Raw genomic sequence first — 27808 nt, 5'->3', positions numbered from 1 at the left:
TTCTTCCATCACCCTCCCTTATGACTGCCATATTTCTATACCTGGCAAGGAGAACAAATGTTCATGGGTCAAGGTGACTTATTATTTTGATATCTTTATATTAGCCAATATCTCTTCCTTCATCTACTTCCTCCTTCTTGCCAACAATAACTTGTTTAAGTAGGTCAGATTAGCACTCTTTTGATTGCATGAGTTATCTTTTAATTTGTTTTTCTCTTTTGATCTTTGCTGTAACAAGTTGGTGGTCTGGTTGTACAGAGGCAGTGGATTTAGAAATGCCTTCCACATCAGTAACCTGTTCTTTTCTTACGTCATTCATAAATTAGAATTAACTTCATTTTTTTTTTTTTGTGATGTGATTCAGTGCTTGTCATCTTTGAAGACTGAAAAAAAAAAGTATTCATGAAGTTGAAGTTTCTCTCTAGTCTATAAGCCACAGGCCTCTTCTTTTTCTTTATCCAGAGTCATCTTTTCCATCAGATTTTTTTGCTCTCTTACCCATGCATTAAAATCACTGACCATCAAAGTATATGCTGATTTAATTTGGAAGGTATTATTGAACCCTTTGTAGAATTTTCTCTACCTTCTCATTCTCTGCAATGGATATTAGTATCTAGACCCCCATTGTTTTTGGTTTGAATTTTCACTTAGGCCTATCTTTCGTACTGCAAAGGAGAATGACCAGATATCCTGTGAAATATTTCGTCTTGCCTTCAGCCACAAAATGAAACCAATTCCTTTATTTACTTTTCTAAGGAGAATCTGTGAGCTATCCTTCCATTTAGCTACAAATTACTTATATCTCCTGGTTTCATTTAAAATGAGAACATATATATTGATGTGATTCAATTTGTCCAATACTTTGTAGACTTTGTGGTTACTGAGCAAGGCTCTCACATTTAGAGTAATAATACTTATACTGGCTGGTGTGTGTTTTAAAGTACTTTACATGTATGATCTCATTTGAACCTTACAACCAACCAATGTGGTAGGCAGTTTTCTTATTTTCTGCAGATGAGGAAACTGAGGCTGAGAAGTTAAGTGATTTGGTATGTGTCAGAGGTGAGATGAGAACCCAGGTCTTCCTTACTCTACGTTCACCACTCCATGTACTACTGTTTTAACAATGATTAAGTTATTATTCATAGATAGCACAAAAAACTGTAATTCTTAGTAGCCTCTATACCCTTTTCCGCTCACTGCAGAATCAGAATGAGGCCCTGTGGGACTGAGAACCATTTTATTTTTTTCTTTATTTAACGCACTGCCAAGATGAAAGAATCCATCACCAAGTGCCCAACCTCCTGGCAATGACATTGTCCAGACTCTACAATCAAGACCTAAGTTTGAATCCTGCCACAGACAGTGACTAGCTGTGCAACTCCTGGGTAAGTTTCTTTCCCTTTCTCAGTTTCCTCATCTGTAAAATGGGGATAATAACACCTCCCTCACGTTTATCTTTGATGTTTCATTGTGAAGTAGAGATGGCCAAGAACCCTCCAAGGCGAGTGGGATGCATTTTCTGTCAGGTTCTACCGTGGACTTTGAGTACAATCCTGGCAAGATTTGCAAAGTGCTTTCTGTGTTATCTCATTGGATTCTGGCAAGATGAAATTCATTTGGCCGCTACTTACAAATGCTCACTTTTAGTTCTAGAAAGTTTTGCTCTTGATGCCTTATAAGTATTGTACTGAGCTAGGTGACTCAGTGGCTAAGAGTGCAGGATGTGGTATCAGAAGGACCTGAGTTCAGATCTGGCCTGAGATACTTACTAGATATGTGACCATGGACAAGTCACTTAACCCTGTTTGATTCACTTTCCTCATCTGTAAAACGAGCTGGAGGAAGGAAATGGCAAGCCACTCCAGTATCTCTGCCTAGAAAACCCCAACTTGGGTCATGAAGAGTTGGACACAACTGAGTGACTGAACAACAACAAAAATGTTGTAAAGTGCAGTGGCAAAAAGCATTGCCTGGAGTTAGCTCCTCTGTGTCCCCACCCCGCCATGATGCTCACTGTTGGTGTGACTTTAGCAGGTCATTTAATCTCTCCAGGTCTCAGTTTTGTCATCTATAAAATGAGGGGGTTGCAGTAGCTGGCTACTAAGGGCCATCTCAGCGCTAGGTCTAGTGCATGAATCAGGGTCACAGTAAAGACTCAGAACCTCCACAGGACAATAACACATAAGCCAGAGGTCTGAAGGTGTTCATATGCTTTGTTTTGGTTCTTCTTCCTTGGCACTGTTGACTAATATACTCAACGTGGTGTGGTTCAGGTTTTCCCTGAGAGACTGATAGCTCCTCAGGAGTCCCTCCTGTTACCAGTCAGGTCCTCTGCTCATTTTCTTAGCAAGTAACTGTCCTCAGGAGTCCCTCCTGTTACCAGTCAGGTCCTCTGCTCATTTTCTTAGCAAGTAACTGTCCTAGGATTTCTCTGAACCTGCTCCAGGGGCTCTTCTAAATGTAGCTTGTTTGCTCTTTAGGGGCAGACAGTTGGCTCCCATTCAAGGTCCTGAATCTTTGCCGCTAGCTTAAAGGATCTTAAACACACACACATACACACACAAACACGCACACACACACACACACACACACACATGACTAAAGTGGGAAAGAATTTTCAAGGTTCCATTCTGAGCTGCAAGGTGCCAGCAGGTAAAAAGCTACGAAAGTGCTATTCATCACAGCTTGGACAAGGTGTGTGAGGAATCATGGAACTTAGCAGAATGGTCAGGGAGATAAGCTGGTATGGGATAACAGCTAGCAGCAGGAAGGGCAGAAGGGGAACTTTTCGAATGCATGATTTTGAGCAGTGTGAATTACTGGAAGAATGGCGGTAGTGATCAGATTGGACTGTTGGAAGATGGAATGATTCGTTGCAAGAAAGGAGGAGGTGAATGGGGAAGCCAGTCTAGGAGGTGAAGTTAAAAACAACTACAACAAAAGTACAGCAGATCAGAGGACAGTGTGAAAAGAAATGGGAAGACGTGGAGGCGTTGTGCGACTTAGAGCTAGCCTGATAGTGAGCATGCATCTTCAAATGAGGCTGGAAGGTGGAGTTCCAAGGATAAGCCCCCCAGAAACTGGTCCTTGCCTTTGTCGTGCTGTATTTCCACTTTCAGCTTTCTTGAGTATTCTCCTGACATTTCCTAAGTTGAAAAACTAGGGCTCTAGCAACAGGAATGCACCATGTTTTTGCTAGTGGAGCAGTCCTCAAAACCACTTATATCCCAGACCAGACAGAGATTGTTACTTTTCAAGCACAACCACATTTTCTCATTGTCAACAGAACTGATAGCCTGTGTAGGGTAAGGTAAATGGTAAATGCCATTGTTTCTTCCCCCTGTTTTTTGGTGAAATGTAGATAATCATCGGCAGTTTTTGTTTATACCATCCTCTAAAAGATATTCAGCAAAGGGCCACTCCTGCCAGACTGGACTTATCTCTAGTTTCTAGTCAACTTATGACCAGACCTTTATTATTGTTAGTTTTTTGTCTTTTTTTGTTGTTGTTTGTTTAAGAATCCTTGATCTGAAAGACATTTTTTCTTTACAACTTGCTGCGAATTCTTATTTAATGAAGCCAGGAGACCCAGCTCTGCCAACCAGTGAGACCAGCATGAAGACTTCAGCAACCTGTTGGGTTGGTTTTACGCACTCATCTAAAGCCATTCCAATTACCAGCCTTTCATTTCCCTTCTCAAAGACAGTTGAAGTGTAGTACAGTAAACTTTTAATACTATTAATTCAGTCATGAATTCAGTCATCTTTTTAGTCATATCTGACTCTTTGTGACCCCATTTGGATTTTCTTGACAAAGACACTGAAGTGGTTTGCCATTTCCTTCTCCAGTTCATTTTACAGATGAGGAAACTGAGGCAAACAGGGTGAAGTAAATTGCCCAGGATCACACACAAATAAGTGTCTGAGGCTAGATTTGAACTCGTGAGGATGAGTCTTCCTGATTCTAAGCCCAGTGCTCTATCCAATATCTGCCCTAATATTATTAATTTGCTTCCATTATATCGGGATAAGGAGGTCTTGGAATCTCACTGCATCTGAGGCAAGGATAAAAGCCTCCTTCGCTGGAAAGTTTTTCTTTTTAGTGATTTCACCAAAGGGTGCTTAGGTGATTATATTTTAGCCACCAACTTAACAGTGTAGTTGCTCTGTCTGTAAGAATTCTTTCCCTCCCTGGTGGAAAAGGCCCTAGACTACTCTGGAGACTAGGACCACAGCCATCTCACTTATTGTCCTTGAAATCTCAACAAGGTAAAAATTGTTAATACTTGGAAATAGTTTTCAATACTATTCAAAGGCTTTAATTAGTAAGGGAGTAATGTACCCATCTAAAGTAATAAGTAGAGAGGTGGAGCCAAGATAGTGGAGTAAACAGAGCTACTCTTTCAGATAGACCTAGAAAATGTGCTAGTCCAAATCCTGATGAAGAAATACAGAAAAAGTCACAGTGAATCCTTTCTCTGGCTCATGTCTGCATAGGAAGACAGCCAGAGAGATGTCCTGGTACTGAAGACTCAGTCTAGGCAGGAACAAGCTGGTGTGCAGAGCATTCTAGCAGTTAAGAAGACACCAAACACCAGGAGATCCCAAACCCATTGTGGCCCATCGTCAGGCCCATACTGAGGTTCTGCGACTTAGATGCCAACAACTTTGTGCCCACATTAGTTCTTGGTCACTGATCTAGGTCAGACTGAGATAAGGACCTATTCTTACTTAGGGGTGGCATTCTAAATAAGGAGGCCCTGAACTGTGTTCTGTGAAAGGAGCACTTCAGTTCACACCCCAGGAACAGAGCAGAGTCTCACTTCCAGCGTATAGCCCAGCCTCAGGAAGAGTCACTAGGGCAGGAAAACCAGAACAAAGAAGAGCCTGTAGTTCTGTCATGCCCAATCAGCAAAACTTCCTAGCTGGCTGATAGGATCTGAGTCTAGCAACATTCTGTTACTGCCCTGATCAAAACCTAGATCAGGAACTTGTAGAACTCAGATGAGGGAGGTTAGCAGTCAGACTTTGTTTTGCATCAGACTATTTGAGGGAGAACTGAAACTATGCAGGTCCCTAGTCTGCCCCTGAGATCCTGGTATAAGAATGCTTTCTACTCCAAGTAAGTAGCAACAGAACCAGCCCAGACCTTTCCACTTGAAGTGTCACAGAGCTCAGCCCTGACATAAAGTCCACAATCAGGAATGAGATTGAAAGAGTAAGCAAAAAAACCCAAACAAAAATCCATGATAAAGAGCTATTATGATGAAAGGAAAGCCAGAAAGATATAAACCCAGAAAAGGAAGATTATTCCAAAAGTTTAAAAGAGTTAAAAATGTTTTTTATAAATAAATTAGAGTGTTTGAGGAAAAAATTTAAAAAAAAAATTAGAGCTATAGAAGAAAGAATTAGAAGGGAAATTTACAGCTTGGCAGAAGAGCTAAATTAGAATGGAGCAAACAGAAGCCAACGATGCCTTGAGACAACAAGAAATTAAGACAAAGTCAAAAGGCTGGGAAAAATAGCAGGGAGTCTTAAGTTGTCTCAGCAAAAAACTGATCTGCAAAATGGATCAAGGAGAAAAAATAAACAATCATTGCACTTCATAAACACCATGACCAAAAAAAAAGGATAAAAGTCTAGACCTTATATTTCAAGAAATCTTCTAAGAAAACTGCCCAGATATCTTAGAACTAGAGGGCAAAGCAGATACAGAAAGAATCCACTGAAAGAAATCTCATAATAATCTCCCCAGAATGTCATAGTTGAAATCTAGAACTTCCAGGTTAAAGAAAAAAAATCCTGCAAGCAGCCAGAAAGAATTTAAGTACCAAAAACCTTATAGTCAGGATCACACCTGATTTAGTAGTTATCATTGTAGAAGAGCAGATTACTTGGAATATGATATTCCAGAAGGCAGAGAATATGGGCTTACAGTCAAGAATAACTTATCCAACAAGACTGAGTATAATGGTACAAGGAAAAAACTAGACCTTTAATGAAAGAGGACTTCCATGCATTCCTGATAAAAAGACTGGAACAGCAAAGACACTTTGAAGTTTAAAATAGTTAAGAGAAACATAAAAAGTGCGTATCCATCATGTCAAAACAAGAAAAGAAAGGTAGGCTTCAGGTGTCACACTCTTAAGGAACAGTGGAGTATGAATTATTTTGTTATCTAATTAGGTGGCAAAACACTGTGTTCACTACAAAATGACACCGTATCTTTGCTAAATGAATACAATATGCATAAACATTACCAGACTAAGCACTCATCACAATATTCTTAGCTCACATGAAAGCAACAGTTAGAAGAATTAGAAAATGTGAAACAGTATCTCATCACGGCAGGATTTCTTGACAAAAATAAAAAACGAAAATGAGGCTGCAACCAAAATAAGTTTCTGAGCAGCTCATTTGTTAGCCAAGCAAAGAAAGCTATTTACTGATGGTGAATTCATGAACTCATGTTTGGTAGTAGCTGAAGAAGTGTGTCAGAGAGAGCAGATTGGTTTAAGACTATTAGCCTTTAGGCTCAATTAAAATCATATACTCACGGATTGATATAATTATTTGGCACTGCTCTTTGTATGAAAAGATCTTTTCAAAAGTGAAATGTAAAATCTTATTATTTTCATTTATGTATTATTTTATTTTTATTATTACAAAATCGAAATTGATTGTGATGAAAGACTAACTTTGAATTCCAGTAAAATGATAAAAACATTACCCCTGCCCCCAAAACAGTTCTTTCTTCTCATTAGTAGACCTGTGTTGCCAAAAATGTATTCTATTATTATCGTTATAGTTTGAATTTCATTAACGAAAAGTTTGTGGGGGGAAAAGTCATCAGTGGCACAAGGCAATCAGGAATAGTCCCAGGCAAAACTGGAAAACAGTTTCTTCCACCATTTCTTTTATAACTTGGGACCCCCTCATGACTTAATATTCTCCTCTCTCCCCTATTCTCCTAGTCAAGGCCTGCTCCAAGAAAAGGGAAGGAGTGATAAACTAAGCCACATTAGTCTAAACCACAAATGACTTCCCTCTCTTAGATTTTGGTCTTTAATACAGGATAAGGAGGGTTGTGTGTGTGGGGAGGGTGTGGGTGCTGAAGCATCAACTTTTTGAGACCCTGAAATCAGAGAAATGGCAGCCCTGATATTGTTATACTTCTATCCCTATCTACAGTCTATCCCAATTCTTCCTCCTCTGTAAAATGAGTGGATTGAGGTAGATGATCTCTAAGGTGCCTTGGAGCTCTAGACTGATGATTTTCTCTCCACCATCCTCCCCTTCCCCTCTCCCCCCCAGTACTCTGAGGATGAAGCCAAATCCCTACCTTATTAAGCGCTGAGTTATTTTAGCTCTTGCTCCTGTTTATTTCTTACTCAAAAACCCTCAATAGCTCCTAATTACCTTCAGCAGTGGTTCTCAAACTTTTGGGTCTTAGGACCCCAGCACATTCTTAAAAAGTATTGAAGTCTTTCCCCTTCCAAAGAGTTTTTGTTTAACATTTACCATATTAGAAAATTTAGCACCTTAATATTATTATGAAAAGAGTTTGATCTTGCAGAATCCCTGGACCATACCTGGAGAACTACTGGCTTATGGAATGAAACAGAGACAGACTCCTTCACCCAGAAGTCAAAGTGTTTCATAATATGGCACAACATGTTATAGTTGATAGCGATGACTGGCCATTCTCTGAACTCATACTTTCCCATCTTCGTGACTTATTCAGCCAATCATCAAGCTTTTTTAAGGACTTACTTTCATGAGCTAGACACTGTGTTAGACCCTGGGAACACAAAGTGAAATAGTCCCTATCCTGTCTAGTTGAGCGAGGCAATATGCTCATATGGTATAGATAACAGAAGGTGATTTGTGGGGGGAAGGCATTAGTAGCTGGGGAGAGGGCATCAGGAAAAGGGGTATTCCTGGCAGAAATACGGACACTCAGAAGATGTTTGGGTTTGGGGGAAAGATGAGTTCTATTTTGGGCATGTTGAGTTTAAGTTGATTATCCAATATGGAATGTGTAATGGGCAGTTAATGATACAGGACTGTAGGACAGGAAAGAGATTGGGGCTCAAGATATCGAAAGTTCTCACTAACAAGTTGAGGCATCCAGGGGATGTATTGGGCAGAGCTGGATTAACTCTGTACCTGTTCTGCCTTAGAAATTTGTTGGGAGAACTGAGAGTTTTGGTTTCTTGCTCCTGGGTCACACAGTTGATATGTATCAGCAGTGGGACTTGAACCCAGGATTCCATGACTTTTGGATTGGCTTTATCCTTTATACCCCATGGTATTTTTTCTGGATGGGGGACAATTGCATCTTTATCTCCACTAACCTATAACTGAATGCAGCATTTTTTTCAGTTATGAATTTTTTAATTGTGAAAAGGGGTACATAGGTTTCATAAACTTGAGAGAGGGACCTACGACCCAAAAAAGATCAAGAACCTCTGTATTATATCATGATGCCTCTCTCTTTTCAACTAATTATGGATAATGTTATGGACATTTTGTGTAACATTTTTTAAGTCCTCAAAACAGGCTATGTGTGACTTTAGTAAAAATCAAAATTCTAGATTTTGTGATTTTTATTTCAGTAGAAGTCGGCATCATATTTATAGGTATGTGTATGTATTATAGCACAATATATAATAGTATCTATCCATTTATCTATATCTATGTATCTCTATATTTATCTGTAAGAGTTAATGCTTATAAGATGCAGAGGTTTAGTTCCTTGCCCAGAAATATACAAACCTATTTATATGAAGTCTATTTTATGAAGTATTTACTGTTACAGGATATAAGTTAATATTCTTACTCAAAAGTGATACTATTTAAGGAACCACTAGATAGTCTCTTGCCTATGCTTTTTCCACAGGGAGTGAAAAGTGCCATTGTGGGGTTTTTTTTTTTTTTTTTGAAGTAAAAGTTTTCCAAAATACTGAAGTTATGGGTGGGAAGCAGAGTTAGGGCTGGGATGGAAGCAAGAGGCAGTTTACATTGTTCAGTTGTCTGACTCTTCATGACACCATTTGGGGTTTTCTTGGCAAAGATACTAGGACAGATTGCCACTTCCTTCTCTAGCTCATTTTATGGAGGAGGAACTGAAGACAACAGGGTTATGTGGTAAGTGTCTGAGGCTGGATTTGAACCCAGGAAGATGAGTCTTCCAGATTCCAAGCTCAGTGCTCTATCCCCTGTGCCACCTCGCTGCCCTGCACAGTTTACATGGTTTACCAAAATTCACAGAACCTTTCTGTAACGAAAGGAATTATAGAAAACTGCTAGAAAGATTGCTGACTGGTTGTGACATTGACAGGAAATCATGAGCAATCTCACGTCATGAGAAGAAATGGCATCACATGGTGGAGGCTTCAGATCTGCAGTTCTCTTCATTGGTCCTTTCCCTCATTTCTGGGAAGTACTTCCACTTCTCTTTCAAGAGAATGGGAAGCCTTGGGTTTCCTTATTGCCTCCATCGTTTATTCTTCCCTTATGGCTCTCATGCCCTCAGCCCCACCACCCTTGACTTTACTATATGATAGCTCCCTCTCTACTCTGGTGACATTTCTGTAAAATGGACTAAGGAACAAAACTAGACTTGGGTCAGCCAAATATCAGAACACTTCACTGAGCGAAAACTGGTAGTACCTATGGGTGCACTCTCTCCCACAGGCTCAGGGAAACAAAATATGGAGTTAAGATAAGGGATATATTTGGCTCTAGAGCACCAGACAAGGCTTTAGGTTTATGAGAGAAACAATAATAAAGGAGTTAGCTTCCAATGACTGTTTCAGTTCCCAAATCCTACTGAGTTTATTAAAATTTTGATGTAGCTGCTTCAGTTTGGCTACTCTGTTGGGTCCTTGGAAATTTCTAGAATTTAATCAGGAATTATTTATGAAACCTTATACAGGAAAGGTACAAGATATCTCTTATGTCTTAGGTTTCTTAAAACTCATAGTTGCTGCAAATATTATTTTGCAGGTTCTAAGAGTGTATGTGCTTTTAGTCTGGGATTGATCACCTGCATCCACACCTCTAGACAGAGTATTGTTGAGGACAAGGCACCCATTAGACAAAATCATAAAAGAGAAAAATGTTTTCTTAGGAGTACTTCTTTTTCATATGTCCTTTTCTCTGCTACTTCTTGTGACTATTCTGTGCCCTCATGATCTTTGCTTTCCTCCACTCACTAGTCATCTTGTTGGCAAGGGCCTTATAAACTAATTCATGGAAAGGTAAAAATAGTTAATAAAGCTTAATGTATTAGGCATAGGTTTTAATCTTGTGGAAGGAACCTAGAGAATGACCTCATTCACCTCATTCATTTTACAGATGAAGAAACTAAGACACAGAAAAGCTAACTGAGCCCCAAGTCACAAACGAAGTGAGGAATAAACCCAGGATTTGAACTCAGGTCTTCTGACTCCCACTTCTGACTCCAACAAGCTGCCACGGTATAATTAAATATTAGTAGAAGAAAATATTGTTGAAATTTCAGGCACTATTCAATAAATATTGGTAACCGCCTTCCAGAAACTTACAATCTAGTTGGGGGAGGAGTGAGAGAACAAGACAGGACAAATATGAAAATATAAATAATGTATGAGATGTCTTCAGGCAAGAAATGATTGAATGCCAAATAAGTACAAAATTTTGAAGCTGGAAGAAATGTTTAAATCATCTAATCCTCACTTAGAGGGGTAAAGCAACATGACCAAACTCACTTGGATAGTTAAGCGCATCACTGAGACTAAAACCCGTGTCTTTAGTCACTTAGCAGGAAACAAGCATTTATTAAGAGCTCATTATATGCCAAATACTGTGCTGAGCACTCACAGATATCCTGAAGCTGGTCCAGATTTCTTTCTATTAGACTGTCTAATAGTGTGAGATCTTTAGGAATGTGTACTATGGGTCATGCATTCTGATAAGGTAACTAGTAATAGCCTGGAAAGAGTATGGTGGAAAGCCCTGAGTCAGAAGACCCTGTTTGGGCCCTAGCTGTGCTATCCACTTTGTAACCTTGGGCAAGTCACTTGATGTCTTCCTAGCTTTTGACTGTTTACTCCCTGTTCCTCACAGAATCTCAGAGCTGGACAGATTATGAGAGGACATCTGGTCCAACTCATATCTGAATAAGAATCCCTTCTATAACATCCCTATTCTCCTTAAGGGACCAGTTCACTTTTGCTTAAAGTTCACCCGGAAGTTACTATCTTCCAAATCAACACCTCTTGATTTTGGCTAGCTTTAGTTGTTAGGCTTCTGCATTAACCTTTCTGTGCCTCAGTTTTCTCATCTGTAAAACAGGGATAAGAATAGCACCTACTCCATAAGACTGTCATAAAAAGAGGTAATACATGTTACACTATGTAAATTTTAATGGGCATTAGAAATACTATTATTATCATGATTTAATGGCTGATTTTTTTTTTGTCACTTCTATTCATGGTTCTCTTTTCTAGGGCTCAGTAGAAGAGTCCAACTTCTGTTATATATTTGACAGTCCCCCAGATACTTAAAGTAAGTCTTCCCAGTGTCTCTGATCCTGGTTAGATTTATCTTTTCCCCAAAAGACTATCTGGCAATGTGGTGGAATAGAAAGAAGGTAGGAACTTTCCTCTCTTGATTCTTTTTGTGACCTCATCTGATCCATGAGTTCAGTGATCACCTCTCTGCAGCTAAAGCCAACCTCAGTCTCTCTTCTAAAAATTAGACTCTCATTCTTAAGTGATTACTGGACAGCTCAACCTGAAGTCTGCATGTCAAACTTAACATTCCCCAATGGAACAACTTAGCTTTTCCTCTAACTCCATCTTTTACCCGAATCACCTTATTTCTTTTTTTAAAAAATTTTACTATTTTTTTAAATCACCAGAATTTCTCCCAGTAACTTCACCTCTGAGAAAGCCAGCCCATAAAACAAATTTTTTTAAAGAAAAAGAAAGAAAAAAGGAAGAAAAACAAAGCAAAACTAATACAGCAGAATAAAATAAAATATTTAATGTTCAACACTCATGATCCTCTTTTTATGTAAGACTCTCTTCTCATATCTTTTCTTTGGGGTCTTGCTTATTCGTAATCTTTTATCATTCATTTTGAATTTTTTTGTGGTTCTTGTTCTTTCCATTTTAATCATTATCTATATTGTTTTCTTGGTTCTGTTTCCTTCCCTACCGGAGTTCATCTTGGTCTCTTCATGCTTCTCCATATTTATCATGTTTGTTATTTCTTGCAGCACAGTAATATTTCATTACATTCATTCATGTACCACAGTTTGCTTGGCCCTCCCCCAATCAATGGACATCTGATCCCCTCCTCAGGCATCCACCCCCATTCTTTGTTATTAACAAACTATAATGTGTAAATATTGTAAATATTCGTTTAAAAGCATAAATAGGACTTTTTTCTTATCAGTGCCCTTTGAGGTGTAAGTCTCATAGTGGAATCTCTGGGTCAAAGGGCATTTTAATCACTTTAACAAATTTCCTTATTTCTTTTGAGGACACTGACATCATCCTAGTGAATCTCGTACGGACTCCTCATATTAAATCGGTTGCCAATTCCTGGTGATTGTACTTCTATATCTCTCAATCTCTTCCCCTTCTCCCCCCCCTTAAAGGACTGCCACCCTAAGTCAGGCCTTCTTTTCTTCTGAACTATTATAATAGTTGCCTAACTGGTTTCCCCATTTCCAGTTTTAACTGGGTATTCAAACTGATTTCCCTGTGGGCAGGGAATGGCTCTTAAACCTAACTATGAATTCTGGGAATGATAATAGTGTTGTTTTCTTCTTCTGCTGGGAGTCTCAGCAGGAGTGTAGGCACAGACCAAGAGGATACTGACCCCAAGGTAAGCTGAGTGTGAGAGGATTTTACAGTTTCAGAGAGGGTGGTCTTACAAAGAGAAGGCCCTGCGGGCCTTTTGCAGTGCATAGTCAGAGTAAATTCTGGGTTTTGTAGGATTGAATCAAGTGATCACAGTCTCCACTTATTTAAAAAATGTCTTATTTTCACAGCTGGAATGGACTGAAGATGTTGACTATTGTTGCTTCTTAAGGTCTGCAAAAAGTCAAAGTTAAATTTCCCTCTTTTTCCCACCTTCAGAGGGCAGAGATTTACTTTCAAATTTCTCTATATCTTTAAGTGGTTTCAGCTTCCCAACATTTTTTATATACAACCATGACCTGTCATATATGCTTTGTGATTCGTGTCTAGATTATTACTTGCACACAGAGGGACTTAAATGAAAGGAGCTAGTAAATAGCTTGTAATACACAGTTTTAAATAAGACAGATGTTTGGAACTCAAGCTAAAATATCTAGGGTTTTAGCTTAACTTGGAGGTTTTGAATTATAATTGTGAAAGAATTTTATTTTTGCTTCCTAACATTTGATAATTCTCCCCTTAGCTGAATTTAAACGGCTCCAAGTCTTAACGTCCCTGAAGTTGGTAGTGTGGTCTGGTAAGAAGAAGGTGTGCTGGAGAGCCATGCTATCTGTCCTTCTTCATTCTTTCTGTGTATATCTTGTGGAGTGAGGGTGTTGACCAAGGAGTAGCTCTTCCCAATATGGGGGCAGAGTTGTGGTCTGGAGAGAATTTAATCTGCCCACCTTTGTAAAGTAGGGGGCCAGAAGATAAGGGCCTCTTTTCATCCATTTACTCATCAAACCTTGCCAGATAGTGCCTCCTACTTGTAACAGTATCCTCCCTTTCAATCCACCCTCAATATAGCTGCCAAAATAATCGCCCTAAGGTTTGGCCATCATTCCCCTAAAACTGTTTTAGTGGCTTCTTGTTTATTGTCTCTAGGATAAAATATAAACTCTTCAACTTAGTATGTAAGACCCTCTGATGGGGATGGGATCTGAACCCCTAGAAAGGAAAAGCCCTTGAACTTCCCCACAAATTTCAGCAGCCAAATCCCTGGCATTTCCCTGAAGAATTAGGGTACATCCCAGTATAATCCTTTTAACTGCCCTTTCATTGTGGCCCTCATTGCCTGTACCTGGCCCACTGGCCCACCCCAGGCTACCTGCCACTCCTTCATCCCATCCATATCTTCTCACACTTTTAATGTATAAAATACCAATCTTATCACCATTAAATTGCCCAGATTCTTAGAATCTGGCCCGCTTGTATTGGCATCACAAGTACTGCAGACTAAGAATCTTGCCCACCTAACCAGCGTCTCTTACTTGGACTGAAAGAAGGCTTGAGTTGTCGAATTCTTTTGAGGCAGACTCCCACCCTGTACCCTTGCATTTTGGGGTTCCTAGCAGCCCTAGACTGCATCACCTTCACAGTCTGACTTCAATCCACCTTTCTTGACACATAGTTCTTCCCTTCACACACTCTCTCCCCAGATCTTGTATTGACACAAGATATCCTTCATGCCTGAAAAATGTACCTGCTTGAAATCTGCCTCTCAGAATTCTTGTTTTCTGCCTTTCCAGAGCCTTCCTATTTGTTAGGTCTCACTCCTTCCAATTAACTTGCATTTTCAAATTTTTGTATGTCCGCATCATGGCCAAAAGCTGAAGGCAAGTTCCTTAAGGGAAAAAACTGTTTCATGTTAGTCTTTGTAAACTCAGCCCTTTATACATAGTATCTATCTACTTCATACTTGCTTGTTGAACTGAACTTGAATCACACAAGGCTCAGGGTAACATGAAAAACAACATGTTATCTCAGGTGCCGAAACACTGAGTCCCAACTCTGTTCCTCTCTGGAAATGTCAGTGAAACGAACATTGAACCACCCTGCACAACACTAGCTAACGGTGACCTCTGGTAACAGACTTTCCCTACCTTTGAAACTTTGAATTGAGACACAGGGACAAGGAAAGAAGCAATCATATCATTGGATAGATTGCCTCTTTATTTAACACAGTCCATGCATTAGGAGCTGGAAATAATTTTATTTTCTGCAGGAAATGTTATTACATAAATCAGCAACAGTAGCATTACTGTTCTTGCCAGTACCAGATCTGTGTACCAAGGCAACATTAGCATGTGGGGAAAAATTTTGCAACCTAGGAAAATATTTTGAACCAAAGAGCCTTTTAAGACTTCCTCTCTCCCTCATGGTTGGAATGTAACTCATTCCTTACCTCCACCCCTTGGAACCCCTTCTTCCCTTTAAAATTCAACTTAAGTGGAATTTCTTCTTCATGAAGCCTTTCAGGGTCCCCCTAACTTTGACATAGTAAGAGTTTAGTAAATTCTTGATGACTGACTTCTTTCCCTAAACTACATTAAATTCATTTTATATGTGTGTAGACACATACACACGTTCTGTATCTACTTAGATACGTACATAACTCCACTGTTGGAACCTAAGTTCCATGAGGGTCAGGCGGCCCATTTCACTTTTGTATTTGTATCTGTAATGCTTAGCAGAGTGCATGGGGCCCATAGTAGGTACTTAATAAATGACAGTGCTAGGTTGATACAAAATTCTAACATAATCTACTGTAAAGTTATAAGAAAATGAGAAACTAAAGAGGTCAGAGAAATTGCAGACTCTTATATTGGTGTCCTTCACCAAAGCCCTACTCTGATGCCTAATGATTGTAGGTAGGTAAAAGTCCATGGTTCTCACGGCTGTCAAAAGAGTTCAGCTTTGGCATGTTCTCTATCAACCTCTGACCCTAGGCAAGTCATTTAACCCTTTTTGCCTCAGTTTCTTCATCTGTATTCCATTACATTCATATACCACAACTTGTTCAGCCATTCCTCAGCAATCCAGTGCATTGTATTTTATACATTTACAAATCTTCTTCTGGAAGGGGTGCATAGGTTTCACTAGAGTGCCCTAGGAGTCCACATACACACATTAGGATGCCCTGAACTATCAACTCCATGGTTTATCAGAAGGTTTTCATTTGAGAATCTTAGCACAATTAATAGATTTTTAAAGCATCTAAGGGAAAAAAAAAATAAACATAGGCACCTGGGATCATTTTAGTATTCCTGCCTTTAAGTCTTGGCCATCTTTTAACACAGAAATTGAGATGTGTTGATCAGTTGATCAGCCAGACACATCTAACATCGCCACAATTTGTGATTACTTAAGAGACCAATCTTTTTTTTCACAAGCTTCTCTCTGCAGTATCTGATAGTTTCATTCTCTTTAGTAGCTGTCACCAAGGGTTGAGGGAGCTCTATGTCTAAGCAGCCAATTAAATGGTCATTTGGAGGCCTGGGATTATCTGTTTTTCGAGTGTGTGCGCGCGCCTTTTACTACATATTTTTCCTGTAAACTTCAGGCATGTAAGAGGACTTCAGAAATGTCTCAGAAACCACTTTCATGACCTGTTTGTCTTTGTGAAAGACCCATGCAAGTGTTAATTAATCATACTTTAACATAGTAACAGCAATGAAACATCTGCATGTTTACATAGCACGGTGTTTTTGGAAGGGCCTTTCTGTTCATGAGTTTACTAGCTCCGAAAAGCTTCACCACAACTGTGTGGGAGACAGAGTTAGCATTATTATCCTTACGTAAATCATTTGCCCTAGGTTACACCGTGGATCAGGGAAGGAACCTCAGTGGGCCTTAATTTCTTCTGCAAAGTGAGTAGTGAGGCAGATAACTGCACAGCCCTCCTTCACTTAAATCCAATTCACTGGCGAGTCATGGCACCACCTCCTTGATGTCACAGTCCCCTATGGGAATGAAGGACAAACAACACTACCACTGCCCTGAGACATCCTTACGTTTCACCGAACTTGGGTTTCAACGGGACCCACACACTGGGAACATTTGCCTGGTAGCTCCTGCTCTAAAGCAGCCTTTTTTGGGGATTTTCAAACTTAGGCTAACTTCAAAGTACTGACAGGGGGAATGAACGCAGGTAGGGGCTCTAGAGAAAGCCATCATACTGAATCTGGGGCATATTAGCTGATACCTGTTTTTCAGCTGGGCCATGCAGCAAAATGTAAACAATCATTCAATGTAATACTCCTATTATGAGTAAGCAGTGGTGTGTTTGTCATTCAACAAAGCAGCATAGCAGAAATCCTAGATGACATCTACTGTACTGCCTGGAGAAGGTACGCTGGTCACGTGAGAGCCAGGGATACTAGGATGGTGCTACACTGATATCCCTTAAATATTAAAGGACTAGGTGTGTGTGACCCTCCAGAAGTCAATTCTACACACACCCTGGTGCACACCCGTAAGTCACATGCCCACTCCAGTCTATCCCACACTCAGTTGCCAAAGTGAATTTCTGACCTTGTAATCCCCTCTATTCAGTAAACTCCAGGGGCCCCCTATTTAAATTTAAAATGCTGTTTGGCCTTTGGGGCCCTACACATCCGGACTTCTGCCTACCTTCCCAGTCTTCTTAAACCTTACTTCTCCTCCCCGCCCCCAACACAATCTTTGATCCAACCACACAGACTAATTTGCTTTCCCTAATACACACTGCACCCCATTTCTTAGCCTTTTCGCTGGATTACACAGCCACCCCCACTCTCGCTAGCGGTCCCAGCTCATTTCCTCCTCCTGATGTCCCAGGCCTCCAAGACTGACCTACTTCTAGAGTTCTTTTCCAAGGTCCCCCGCCTTTCTGTTTTTCTTTTTAAAACTCCAGCAAATAGCACAGGGCCTGGCACTTGGTAAATACTTGGTGACTGATCCCCAGATCCAGGGGATCTCCCTCCACCCTCCTAGCCTTGGTACCCAGGAGGCCAAGAGGGCTCTCTCTCTCTCCTCCCACCTGTAAGATTCCGCCCCCCCTCCAATGCGGACAGGTGCGCCCCCACCTTACCCCACTTGCAGCTTCGGGTAGCCCAGGTACCAGGGCATTAGGAGCCCGCGGGGGCAGAGGTGTGGAGGTGGAGGTTAGAGGGGGAGGAGGGGTAAGGGGAGGAGGCGGAGGAAGGGCAGAGGTAGCGCGGGGAGGAGTTTGCTAACTTTCACTTTAAGGGCATTGTGGGAAACAATTATGGTCTGAGAGGCTTCACCTGTCACCTCGGCAGCCCGCGGCTCCTGCAGGGGCGGCGGCCGTCGGCGCGTCCCGCTTCTGCCCCCTCGGCGCGGCTGTTGGGCCGGCCGAGCCCCGCAAGGAGGTGGCGGCTGCCTTGGCCCCTGCCAACATGGTAAGTGACCGGGCGGCTGCGCCCGAGGCGTTGGAGCGGAGCCTCCCCAGGCACCTGCCGCGCGCAGCCGGACCGAGCGAGGGCGAGCCCCGGGCCCCTGCCCCGCGCTCCGGGCGGCGCACCTGCCGGGGACGCCCGCCCCGCGAGGCCGCCTGCGCTCCTGGGGTCCCTGGGGTGGGACGGAGGCAGGCAGGCGCGTAGGCTCCCCCGGCACCGCCTCCCCGGGAGATCCACCCCAGAGATCGTGGCCGGGGGGCCAAAGTTGGGGGCTGCTCCGGGAGGGAACTGAAAGTCGTGGGAAGGAGCCCAGAGGGTAAGTCAAGCTCGGCACCCGGCCGATCTGGGTTCAGATGGTGCCTCTGAGCCTCACTGTTTTTGTGCCACTGAACTAGTCCCACCACTCCCCTGGACGGAGTTTCTTTACCTGTAAAACTGTCGGACTGCATGGCTTGTGAGCTCCTTTCAGCCCTGCTTCTGGGATCTTACGCCCGTGGGGAAATGAACTTGCGTGGCAACCGGCGAACTTTCTCCATCGTTGGCTAAGCTTCCAGGAGAGCAGGCGAAGGGAGTGGCTGCAGGAAGCCTGTGAATTAAAGCACAAATTGGGCTGAGGCGAGTTCTGTAGGGAGAGGGGATGGAAAGCATGGAAGGGCCTTCGGGTTCCGCCGCAGAAATCACTTGGGCTCCTGGGCAGAAAGATGATCTGCCCGAAGGAAAAATCACTTCGTTATTTCTAGTGTCCGCCCTGCTTTCAGAATTATCCGAAACTCGGGGTGGAGATTGACTTTGCTGTGACCCCTGGGCTTAGGGTAGAAGGGATGAAATAGCGTTTCCCCGCCACCTTAAATTTCCCTTGGAGTTCGAGGTGGGGCTTTCAGCCCCTTACTGTCTGTTCCTTGGCGGGAATTAAGAGCTCAGCTTTGAATTTTTGCATGAACTGAAGAGAATCTTTAATGAGTTTATGCTGATTATGGTTCTTAGGAAAAGGAATTTGTCTCCCTGAAGATAGTCACCTTCTTACCTGGTGGATGTCTGATTAAGGGAGGCCAAAAAGCTACAGCTGGAGTTGAACGAGGAATCAGAAGACCCGAGTTCAAATTCGACTCAGACACTTATTAGCTCTGTGACCCTGGGCTAGTCCCTTGACCTCCATTTGTCTTAGTCTACTACTGGAGAAGAAATGCAAACCACTCCAGTATCTTTGCCAGGAAAACCCCATGCCTAATATTGACTGCTGTGGTCCACAAAGATTTGGACACGACTGAACAACCACAAATGGCCCTAGAAAGTTACCTGTTGTCCAGAACGTCCTTCCAGAGAGACTACCTTAGTGGGCTAATGCCTTTTTATTTTATTCTTCCTGCTAGTCTACTGCTGACCAAGAATTCTCAGTTCCATCCCATTCCTTTTCTCTCATTTGGAGAATGCCAAAGTTATTTACTGTCTGCTGTGCTTAGTTTAGTGTTTCTAAACAAAATTTGGTCTTTTGACATCATCATGAACCCAGATTTCTAATGGCACAAATAGCTTGCAGACTTGGGTTATGGGTTCTGTAGATGGGAACAAGTTTGAAGAAAGCTCAGGGATTTCTCTGGTTTTTAATGATAGGCATTATTTGAAGAGTGACCCTAGTTCTGGGTCTTTCTGCCAAGCACTTCAAGCCTTCCTGTAGATTGGCTTTTGAGATGAAAGAAAACTTCGGGGTCACCTAGTTTCTTATTTTACAGATGGGGAAACTGAAGTTTACTGAGATTTGAGTGACTTGCCCAAGGTCACAAAGGTAATAAGTAGCAGAGCAGAAATTTACACTCAAGCCTTCCAACTACAAATACAGGACTCTTATCTACCACATTTTCTTCTAAAGAACATACAAGGTTTGGAGGCCAAGGTTTGATGGATTTAGGCAACAATTTTTTTGTGGTTTAGGTGTGCCCAACTCTTGGTGACTCCATTTGAGGTTTTCTTGGCAAAGATGTTGGAGTGCTTTGCCACTTCCTTCTCCAGATCATTTTACAGAGGAGGAAATTGAGACAAACATTTAAGTGACTTGGCCAGGTTCACCCAGCTAGTAAGTATCCAAAGGCTAGATTTGAACTCAAGATGAGTCTTCCTGATTCCAGGCCTGGCACTCTGCACCATACCTGCAACACTTTTTGGCTGAGTATATATTCACTAGGTGTGATTTTGAAAAGTTTGAGGAAAAATTAATTTTTTAAAAAAGTCATTGTATAAACACAGGAAAAATCAATTGGCAGGCCTTTTTAAAGTGAATTGTTAAGTCCTTTGGGTTTGGAAATCCAGTTTTCATATTGCATGTGATTTATGTAAACTAAGGTACCTCTGTGCTAAAAAGGAGAGGGAATTGTTTCTTTTAAGGCATTTAAGGTTTGAATCTAATGAAATCTAAATCCCCATATTTAAACATGAGTGCATTTATTTATAAGATTCCATATTAACTTTAAGCAATATTCCTGCTCTGCTCTCTGGGTAATTTGTATTTCTCATGTTGACAGTAATTCAGTTTTATTCTAGTATGTTTCTGAGGTAGGAAAATTACCACTTTCCATGAAAATGCTGTTATAGTTGCCAGGAGAAACCGTGACTATCAATCTATTGATATTTTCACTTCTCAGTTTATTTTCAAAATCTTTGCTGTAGTGTACATTACCAAAATGTGGAGGGAGGGTTATTTTTACTTTATGGGGAAAAGTGAGGTTTGATTGTGATATGTGGAATGCTGAGGTATTGCTCTCAAAATGATTTTTTCATCTACAGATAACCTTGAATTATTATGCTGGCTGCCTTTTGGGTATACCTGGAGTATATTTAATAGTGCTACATATGTAGGTCCATTTCTCTGAAATTTTCTTTAGTGCTTGTCAGCAAATACTTTGTGTCTTTCATTCATGGACTCCTGGAAGGTTAGTTTTAACCCTCTGTGGCTTTATCCACTGCCCCAACTTAGAGATCATGGTTTAAATTCAAGGTCAAGGCAGTATTAATCTAGTAGTTCCTTCTTTCTCCAATGTCAGGTAATGGCTATTTGCCAGTAAACTCAATGTGATACTGAATGGGGAGGCAGGGAAGGGAGCTGACCTCTGCTCTTGGTGGTATTTGGCTGACGTATGACAAGAGGGGAAATCTGGCCTTTGGAGTTCATTTCCCACTGGTTTCAAGGCAGGAATGATTTGTGTACATCCTTCATTTCGATATTCACATCTGAGATCATGTTACCATGCTGATTTCCGTGTACAGATCTGTGCAGTGTTAACAATTTGTATATGGTATCTTAGTAATAGCTGGGAGCATTCTTTAGGGAATTCCTAGAAAATGTTCTAAAAATTGAATATTTCCCCGACTGTATTTATGATGTTCATTTTTATCTGGCCACATAGAATGTTTTATTATGAAATAAGATGGAAAAAAATGAACCTAATCACCTCTGCCTTCCCACCAACAAATAAGTAAAAAAAAAAAATTCTTTGACTATTCCCAAAGGACGGTATCTTTTGACATGTTTCCATGCACCAATGTTCCAATTTTTTTTTCATGTTCCTGCTGTTGCAAGAGGCTATCCCCATAGACTCAGTAAACTTCCTTATAGGTTGCATCTTCCCCTGGGCTGTGGTATGTCTGTGGGGGTCCATTCCTTTTGATATTTTATTTCAAATGTCCTCTAGGGTTGACTTTATATCATAGTTATTCCTACCCTCTCACCCCCTACCAACCTTGCATTGTGAGAAAGTAAACCAGTTGAGCAAAAATCATCCAGTGTAGAATCATTGTTGAAACAAAGTTTCTGTGTTGGATAATTTATATATTATAGTATATTATTATAATATTGCCATATAATTGTTATAGCGTGTGTATACATATCTATGTGAAATATTTTACCCTAGTTGTAACACATCTACCTCTGTACTGTGAGGGAGAAGGTATAATTCTTTCTCTGTTTTTTAGGTCTTTGGTTTTTCTATTACTCTGTTAATTTCTTTCTGATATATTAATTTCATTGTTGTAGTTAACCTGTATATTGCTCTCTTGGTTCTGTATAACTCTGTAGCAGTTCATTGGATTTACCTTATATTTGTCTAAATCCCTTGTATTCATCATTACTTACCACATAGCAACAACACTTTTTAAAATTTTGTTTATTTTCATTTTCAATATTCACTTTTGTAAGATTTTAGAGTTCTAAATTCTGCCCCCCCCCTGACAATTTCCCCTTCCCAGATCTGATGCATGCAATCTAATATAGGCTATACATGTACAATCATTGTAAACATATTTTCACATTAGTCATTGGTAACAACACATTTTTAAAAATTGCTTTTCAGTGCTTCCTCATTCAGTGGACACTCACTTTCTTTCCCGTTCTTTGCTGTCACAAAGTGTTGCTCTGAATATCGTGATATATATGTTAGATCTTTATTTCTTTGTTTGGGCTTATTGGGGTATGACCGGCAGTGGGATTATTGAGTCAAAAGGTAGGGACAGTTTAATTACTTTTCTTGCAAAATAGAAAATTGACATTCAGAATGGTTAGATTACTTTACTACTCTGCCCACCATTAGTGAGTATTTTTCCATTGTCTTTCCAGCTGTGACTGTTTTCTCTCTTTTTCACCTTTGACACTTTGCTGGGAGTGAGATGAAACCTCAAGATTGTTTTAACTTTTTACATGTCCGTTGTTTTTAAGGACTTGTCATTTATAATTTGCAATTTATCTTTCACAAACTTCATCTCTTTTGACCATTTATCTATTGAAGAATGGTACTCAGTGTTATATATTTGAATCAATTCCATATATATTTTAGATCAGTAGTTCTTAAGGTGTGGACCAGGGATCCATGACCCTTTCAAAGAGTCCACAAAGTCGAAACTATTTTCATAATAAATAATACTAAGATTTTTTGTCAATTAAAATACTCCTCCATTTTCTAATTACTTATCTATGTGGATAGAGTGCTGGGCCTGGAGTCAGGAAGACCTGAATTTACATTCACACTTAAGACATTTACTAACTGAGTGACCCTGGGCAAGTCACTTAACCATGATGGGGGAAGGGGGAGATTCAGCTCCCCTGCTTCTGTTCAGGCAGGCCTCATGATAAGGATCAAATGACAGCACAACTTTTTGAAATATATTGATTTTCCTTTGCAGAGCAGGTACAAGCTGAGGTTTTCTTTTGTTAAATAAGATTGATTTAGCATCTACTCCACAATCCTCTTCTTTCCACTCACATGATCAGCCCCTTAGTACAGACTTTTATCACTTCTTGGACTATTCCAGTAAGCTTCTAATTGACATCCTTGCTTCTCTCTCTCTACTTGATCCACACATCTGTTCAGGTAGATTTTCCTTAATCAGAGATCTGTTGATAATCTCTTCCCAACCTAGTAAATGTCAGTGGTTCCCTATTACCTCTAGTGATTATGACTGACAGTATTGCACTCAATTTTGGGTGCAACATTTTTAGAAAGGATTTTCCTCCCTTAATAGAATTTTATTTTTTCCAATTACATATTCAAATAATTTTCCACATTCACTTTTATAAGATTTTGAGTTCCAATTTTTTTCTCTCTCAGTTCCACCCTCCCCAAAATAGCATGAAATCTCATATAGGCTATACATGTGGAATCATATTAAACATTTTACCCATTAGTCTTGTTGTAAAAGAAGAATCAGAACAAAAGGGAAAAACCACAAGAAAGGAAAAAAATGGAGAAAATAGTGTTTCGATCTGCAATCAGACTCCACGGTTCTTTCTCTGGATGTGGATAGCAAATTCCATTTTAAGTCCAGAAAGGATTTTGATCAGGTAGACAGCATTCAGTAGGCAACTAGGTTGGTAAAAAGTTTTGAGTTCATGCCAGAACAGGACCATTATCCTGGAGAAGAGCTGACTTAGGAAGGACAGGATCACTTTCTTCTATGATTTGAAGGGCTGGCATATGGGAGGAGGATTAGACCTGGTCTTTTTTGGCCCTGGAGAGTAGTACCAGAAGCAGAAGGTGGAAGCTGCAAAGAGCCAACTTTGTTAGGAAAAACCTTCCTAACAATTAGAACTCTCTAGGAAAGGAATGATTTGCCTCAAGAGGAAGAGGGTTCCGTCTTATTATTGGTTCTTAAGCAAAAAGTTCCATGACCTTGTTGGGGATGTTGTAGGAGAGATTCTTGCTCATTAGGGGCTGGGCAAGATGTCCTCTGAAGCCTCTTCCTTCTTACAAGTCTTGTGATCCAGTGTTACTTTTTCTTCCTGTATTCCTTTGAATTCTTCATATTCATGATTTCTTGTAGTACATTTAATATTCTATTTCATTCATATATGATTGATTCAGTGACTCCCTGGTAGTGGACACATGGTTTCTAAGTTATTAAAAAAATAGTGTTATTATGCATATTTTTGTACAATTTTTTCCCCCTAAATCATCTTTAAACTCCTGGGGAAGGGGAGATAAGTCTCCTATTGGGGATCACTGGGTCAGAGGGTATGGAGAATGTTATAAATCTTACTGTGTAATTCTACATTGCTTATTAGGTGGTTGGACCTTTCACAGCTGTGCTCCACCAACAGTGGATTGTATGCTCGCTGTCCCATAGTTCATAGTTCAGTCTTTGACAGTTTTTGTCAGCTTTAAGTATCCACAGAACATGGGCTGGGTGATAATCTCAGTGTTGTTTTAAGCTGCACTTCTCTGCCACTTTTTTGGTAATTTATTGTAATTTTGAGCGTTTTCAGATGGTTTGGTGCATTTTTTCTTCTGAAAACTTCCCACATGTCCAGTTGGGTCCTTTGGTTAATCTGCATTTGGCTCCATGACTGATGATCCTTATTCCCAATCATTTTACCTTGGGTGGGAAGCACCCAAGTCACTGAATAACTTTAAGTTGTGGGTCTTGAACATAATGTTTGTACTTAATTAATTTTTGTTGAATCAAAGTGAATTAGGAAAAAAAAAACATCCACCTCACTCGATATTATTAGCAAAGAAAAGATGTTAAATAGAATGACTGGGAAGCTAGGTGGATAGAGTGCTAGGCCAGGAGTCAGGAAGACTCCTCTTCCTGAGTTCAAATGTGGCCTTTGGACGCTTACTAGCTGTGTGACCCTGGGCAGGTCACTTAAACCCAGTTTACCTCAGTTTCCTCATCTGTAAAATGATCTGGAGAAGAAAATGGCAAACCGTTTCAGTATTTTTGCCAAGAAAACCCCAAATGGAGTCATAAAGAGTTGGACACGACTGAAACAACTGAACACACATACACACAGAGACACACACACACACACACACACACATACACATACACACACACACATACACACACACACACACACACACACACACACACAGAATGATATTACATTTAGACCCTCAGAGTGGTTGGAGCCTGCTAAGGAATGGAAAAGAGAGAATGTAAAGGAGTGATATGCTTGAAAACTTGTAAGAGGAGAAGCTACCTCTGATGGGTCAGGAACACAGCTTCTTATCCACCTGCTGCATTTATATGCCTTTTCTCAGCAGTAGTCTCCCATACCTACCATGTATGATGTAGAATGTAAGCTTCTTGATGAGGGACTCTTCATTTTTGTCATTTGCCCAGCACCTAGCATAGTGTCTGATATAATATAGGAGCTTGTTAAAAGCTTGCTGAATTAGATATGATCCTTTTCCCTGGAAGAAGCACTTAGGAGGATGGGAATGTCTCTAGGGAGTGGGAGGGGACCTCTGCTTACTTCCCCATTTATAGGCACTAGTCTCCTGACTGCACCCCTTGGGTATCCTTGTTATTAACAGGCTCAGACACTTGTACAATTCCCCTCTTAACCAGCTCAGCTTCTCTACAATCCAATACATTTATTAAGCCTTCAGCCAAATATTCCCATTTTTCAGGCATGTTTAGGCATTGTTCACCTGGCTTCTGACTCCTCCCAGAATCCTGGGAACTACTCTCAAGTGGACACTCCAGAGGGCTGGCACTAGTCTTCATAGATGCTGCAGACACAGTAGTTGAGGAAGTTACTGAGCTATTGATCAAGGAGCAATTGATATAGGAGCCTTTATTTAGCACTTAACTCTATTTGAGACTGTCCAAAATGTGGCCAACAATTGATAACCTTAAGGGACTTAGATTCTAATGGAGGAGTCTTCTTGCACTGGAGAACGTATGCAAGGTAATTTTGGAGGGATTGTCCTAGGTAAGGATTCTTGAAGTAGGTGACCTGTTTGAGCTGTCTTGATGGAAAACAGGGATTCCTTGGTTTGCCAATTGATTTGGATCGATGGGGTGAATTCCGATGGGAAATTGAGGTTGACACAGCAGATGCAGACCTGGGTGACTAGCAGAATATTGAGGTTGTTGAAATGAGTAGTGAAGTCTAGGAAAGAGGTGGGGGGTGGTAAGACAATGAGTCTTGTTTTGGACATGGGATATCCACTTTGAAATTTCCAAAAGGCAATTAGTTCTGTTGGAAGAACCAGTGAACATAGGAACAGCAGGAACTTAGAAAGGGTAACAGTCCCAAAGACAATCTCTTTGCTGGTATCACTGAACTCTAGTGTGTTCCTAGCATTTTTGTGACATGTTTAGTGGAGTCCTCTTGACTTTCTGTTACATGTTTCCCTCTTACCGACTGATCTGCTGTCTTTTTATTGACTAGCATTTTCTTCTAGTTAGTATCCTTTTCTCAGTGCACCCATAACACCTGTTGGGTACTCCCAGACCCTAATCAGAGAAGCCTGAATTCTCTTCTTGGTTGTTTACATATAGACTGCTCTTTGGGAGCAAAGCTCTGATACCAAGTTGTATCAGACTAGAGATTTCCTTTCATTGACACTTAGCTATTTTGAGAGAGGTGGTGCATCTTAGGGGAGAGAGGGCCAACCTTGGACTCAAGAACTGTTTTCAGCTTTCATCTGATAGGTACTAGCTGTGAGACCACTAGCAAATCATTTAAACTCTCATTAACCCCAAAAAACAGAGTTCAGTTGATTTGAATTGGTGTAGGGAGCTCCTATTAATTCTACAGATAATTTCATAGTTCTGGATCTTTCCCTCCCCCCAGTCCTCTTAAGATTCTTTGTCTCCCATAGACCAAGCAATGCATCCATTCTTCATTAGTATGTCCTCTCCAGCTTACTCCTCCTATCTTGTTGCTTAATAGACTGTCAAGGACTCTGACCCTATGCTTTAGTTAAGATAATTTGTGTCTCATTATGACCTAGGTCTTTCTAACCCTATGTAAAACTAAGGTAAGCAAGCTTCTCCAAAGATGCACATTCTAGTTCTCTAGGAGTAGAGTAAGGGCTGGATTTTGGAATCCTTTACTGTATGACTTGGACAAATCAATCTCTTTCAAGGTCTCATTTTTTTCATCTGTAAAATGGGAGTGGTGGTGGACAAGATGATCTCTTAAAGCGTCTTGTAATTCTAAATCTATGTTCGTATGAAATCATTTTAATGGATCCTTATCTTCTTTCCATGAATCATCAAGGTACATTAGAGAAGATCAATACTTAAGCAGGAACAACTCCCTGGACAGTTTGTTGTAGCCATGGATTAGTTATTATAGCCACCCATTTTTTTGTAATTGTTTTTATTATTTTCTACTACTAATTTATGTTATTAAATAAAGGTAGTAGAGAATAGTGATTAGAATTCCAGG

General features: G+C 40.6%; 1 protein-coding gene across 6 annotated transcripts in view; it reads left to right on the top strand.

Annotated features, from left to right (window-relative positions):
• Nucleotides 1-27808, top strand: part of WDFY1 (WD repeat and FYVE domain containing 1) — a 176827-nt gene that overhangs the window by 78042 nt on the left and 70977 nt on the right. For 2 of the 6 annotated variants that reach the window (XR_011968984.1, XM_072617959.1), the window contains exon 1: nucleotides 18016-18141. The exons of 3 other annotated variants lie outside the window; for them this stretch is intronic. Coding sequence is in view for 1 of the 3 variants with exons in the window: in XM_072617959.1 (XP_072474060.1) it covers nucleotides 18139-18141 (3 nt within the window). In the remaining 2 variants the exon portion in view is untranslated. Of the gene's footprint in view, nucleotides 1-11896; nucleotides 12885-18015; nucleotides 18142-27808 lie in introns of those variants that run through there. One more of the 6 variants, XR_011968983.1, reaches the window with a different exon arrangement.

Source organism: Notamacropus eugenii, chromosome 6 (assembly GCF_028372415.1).
Source record: "Notamacropus eugenii isolate mMacEug1 chromosome 6, mMacEug1.pri_v2, whole genome shotgun sequence".
Taxonomy (NCBI): domain Eukaryota; kingdom Metazoa; phylum Chordata; class Mammalia; order Diprotodontia; family Macropodidae; genus Notamacropus; species Notamacropus eugenii.
This window is presented reverse-complemented; position numbering and strand designations above follow the sequence as displayed.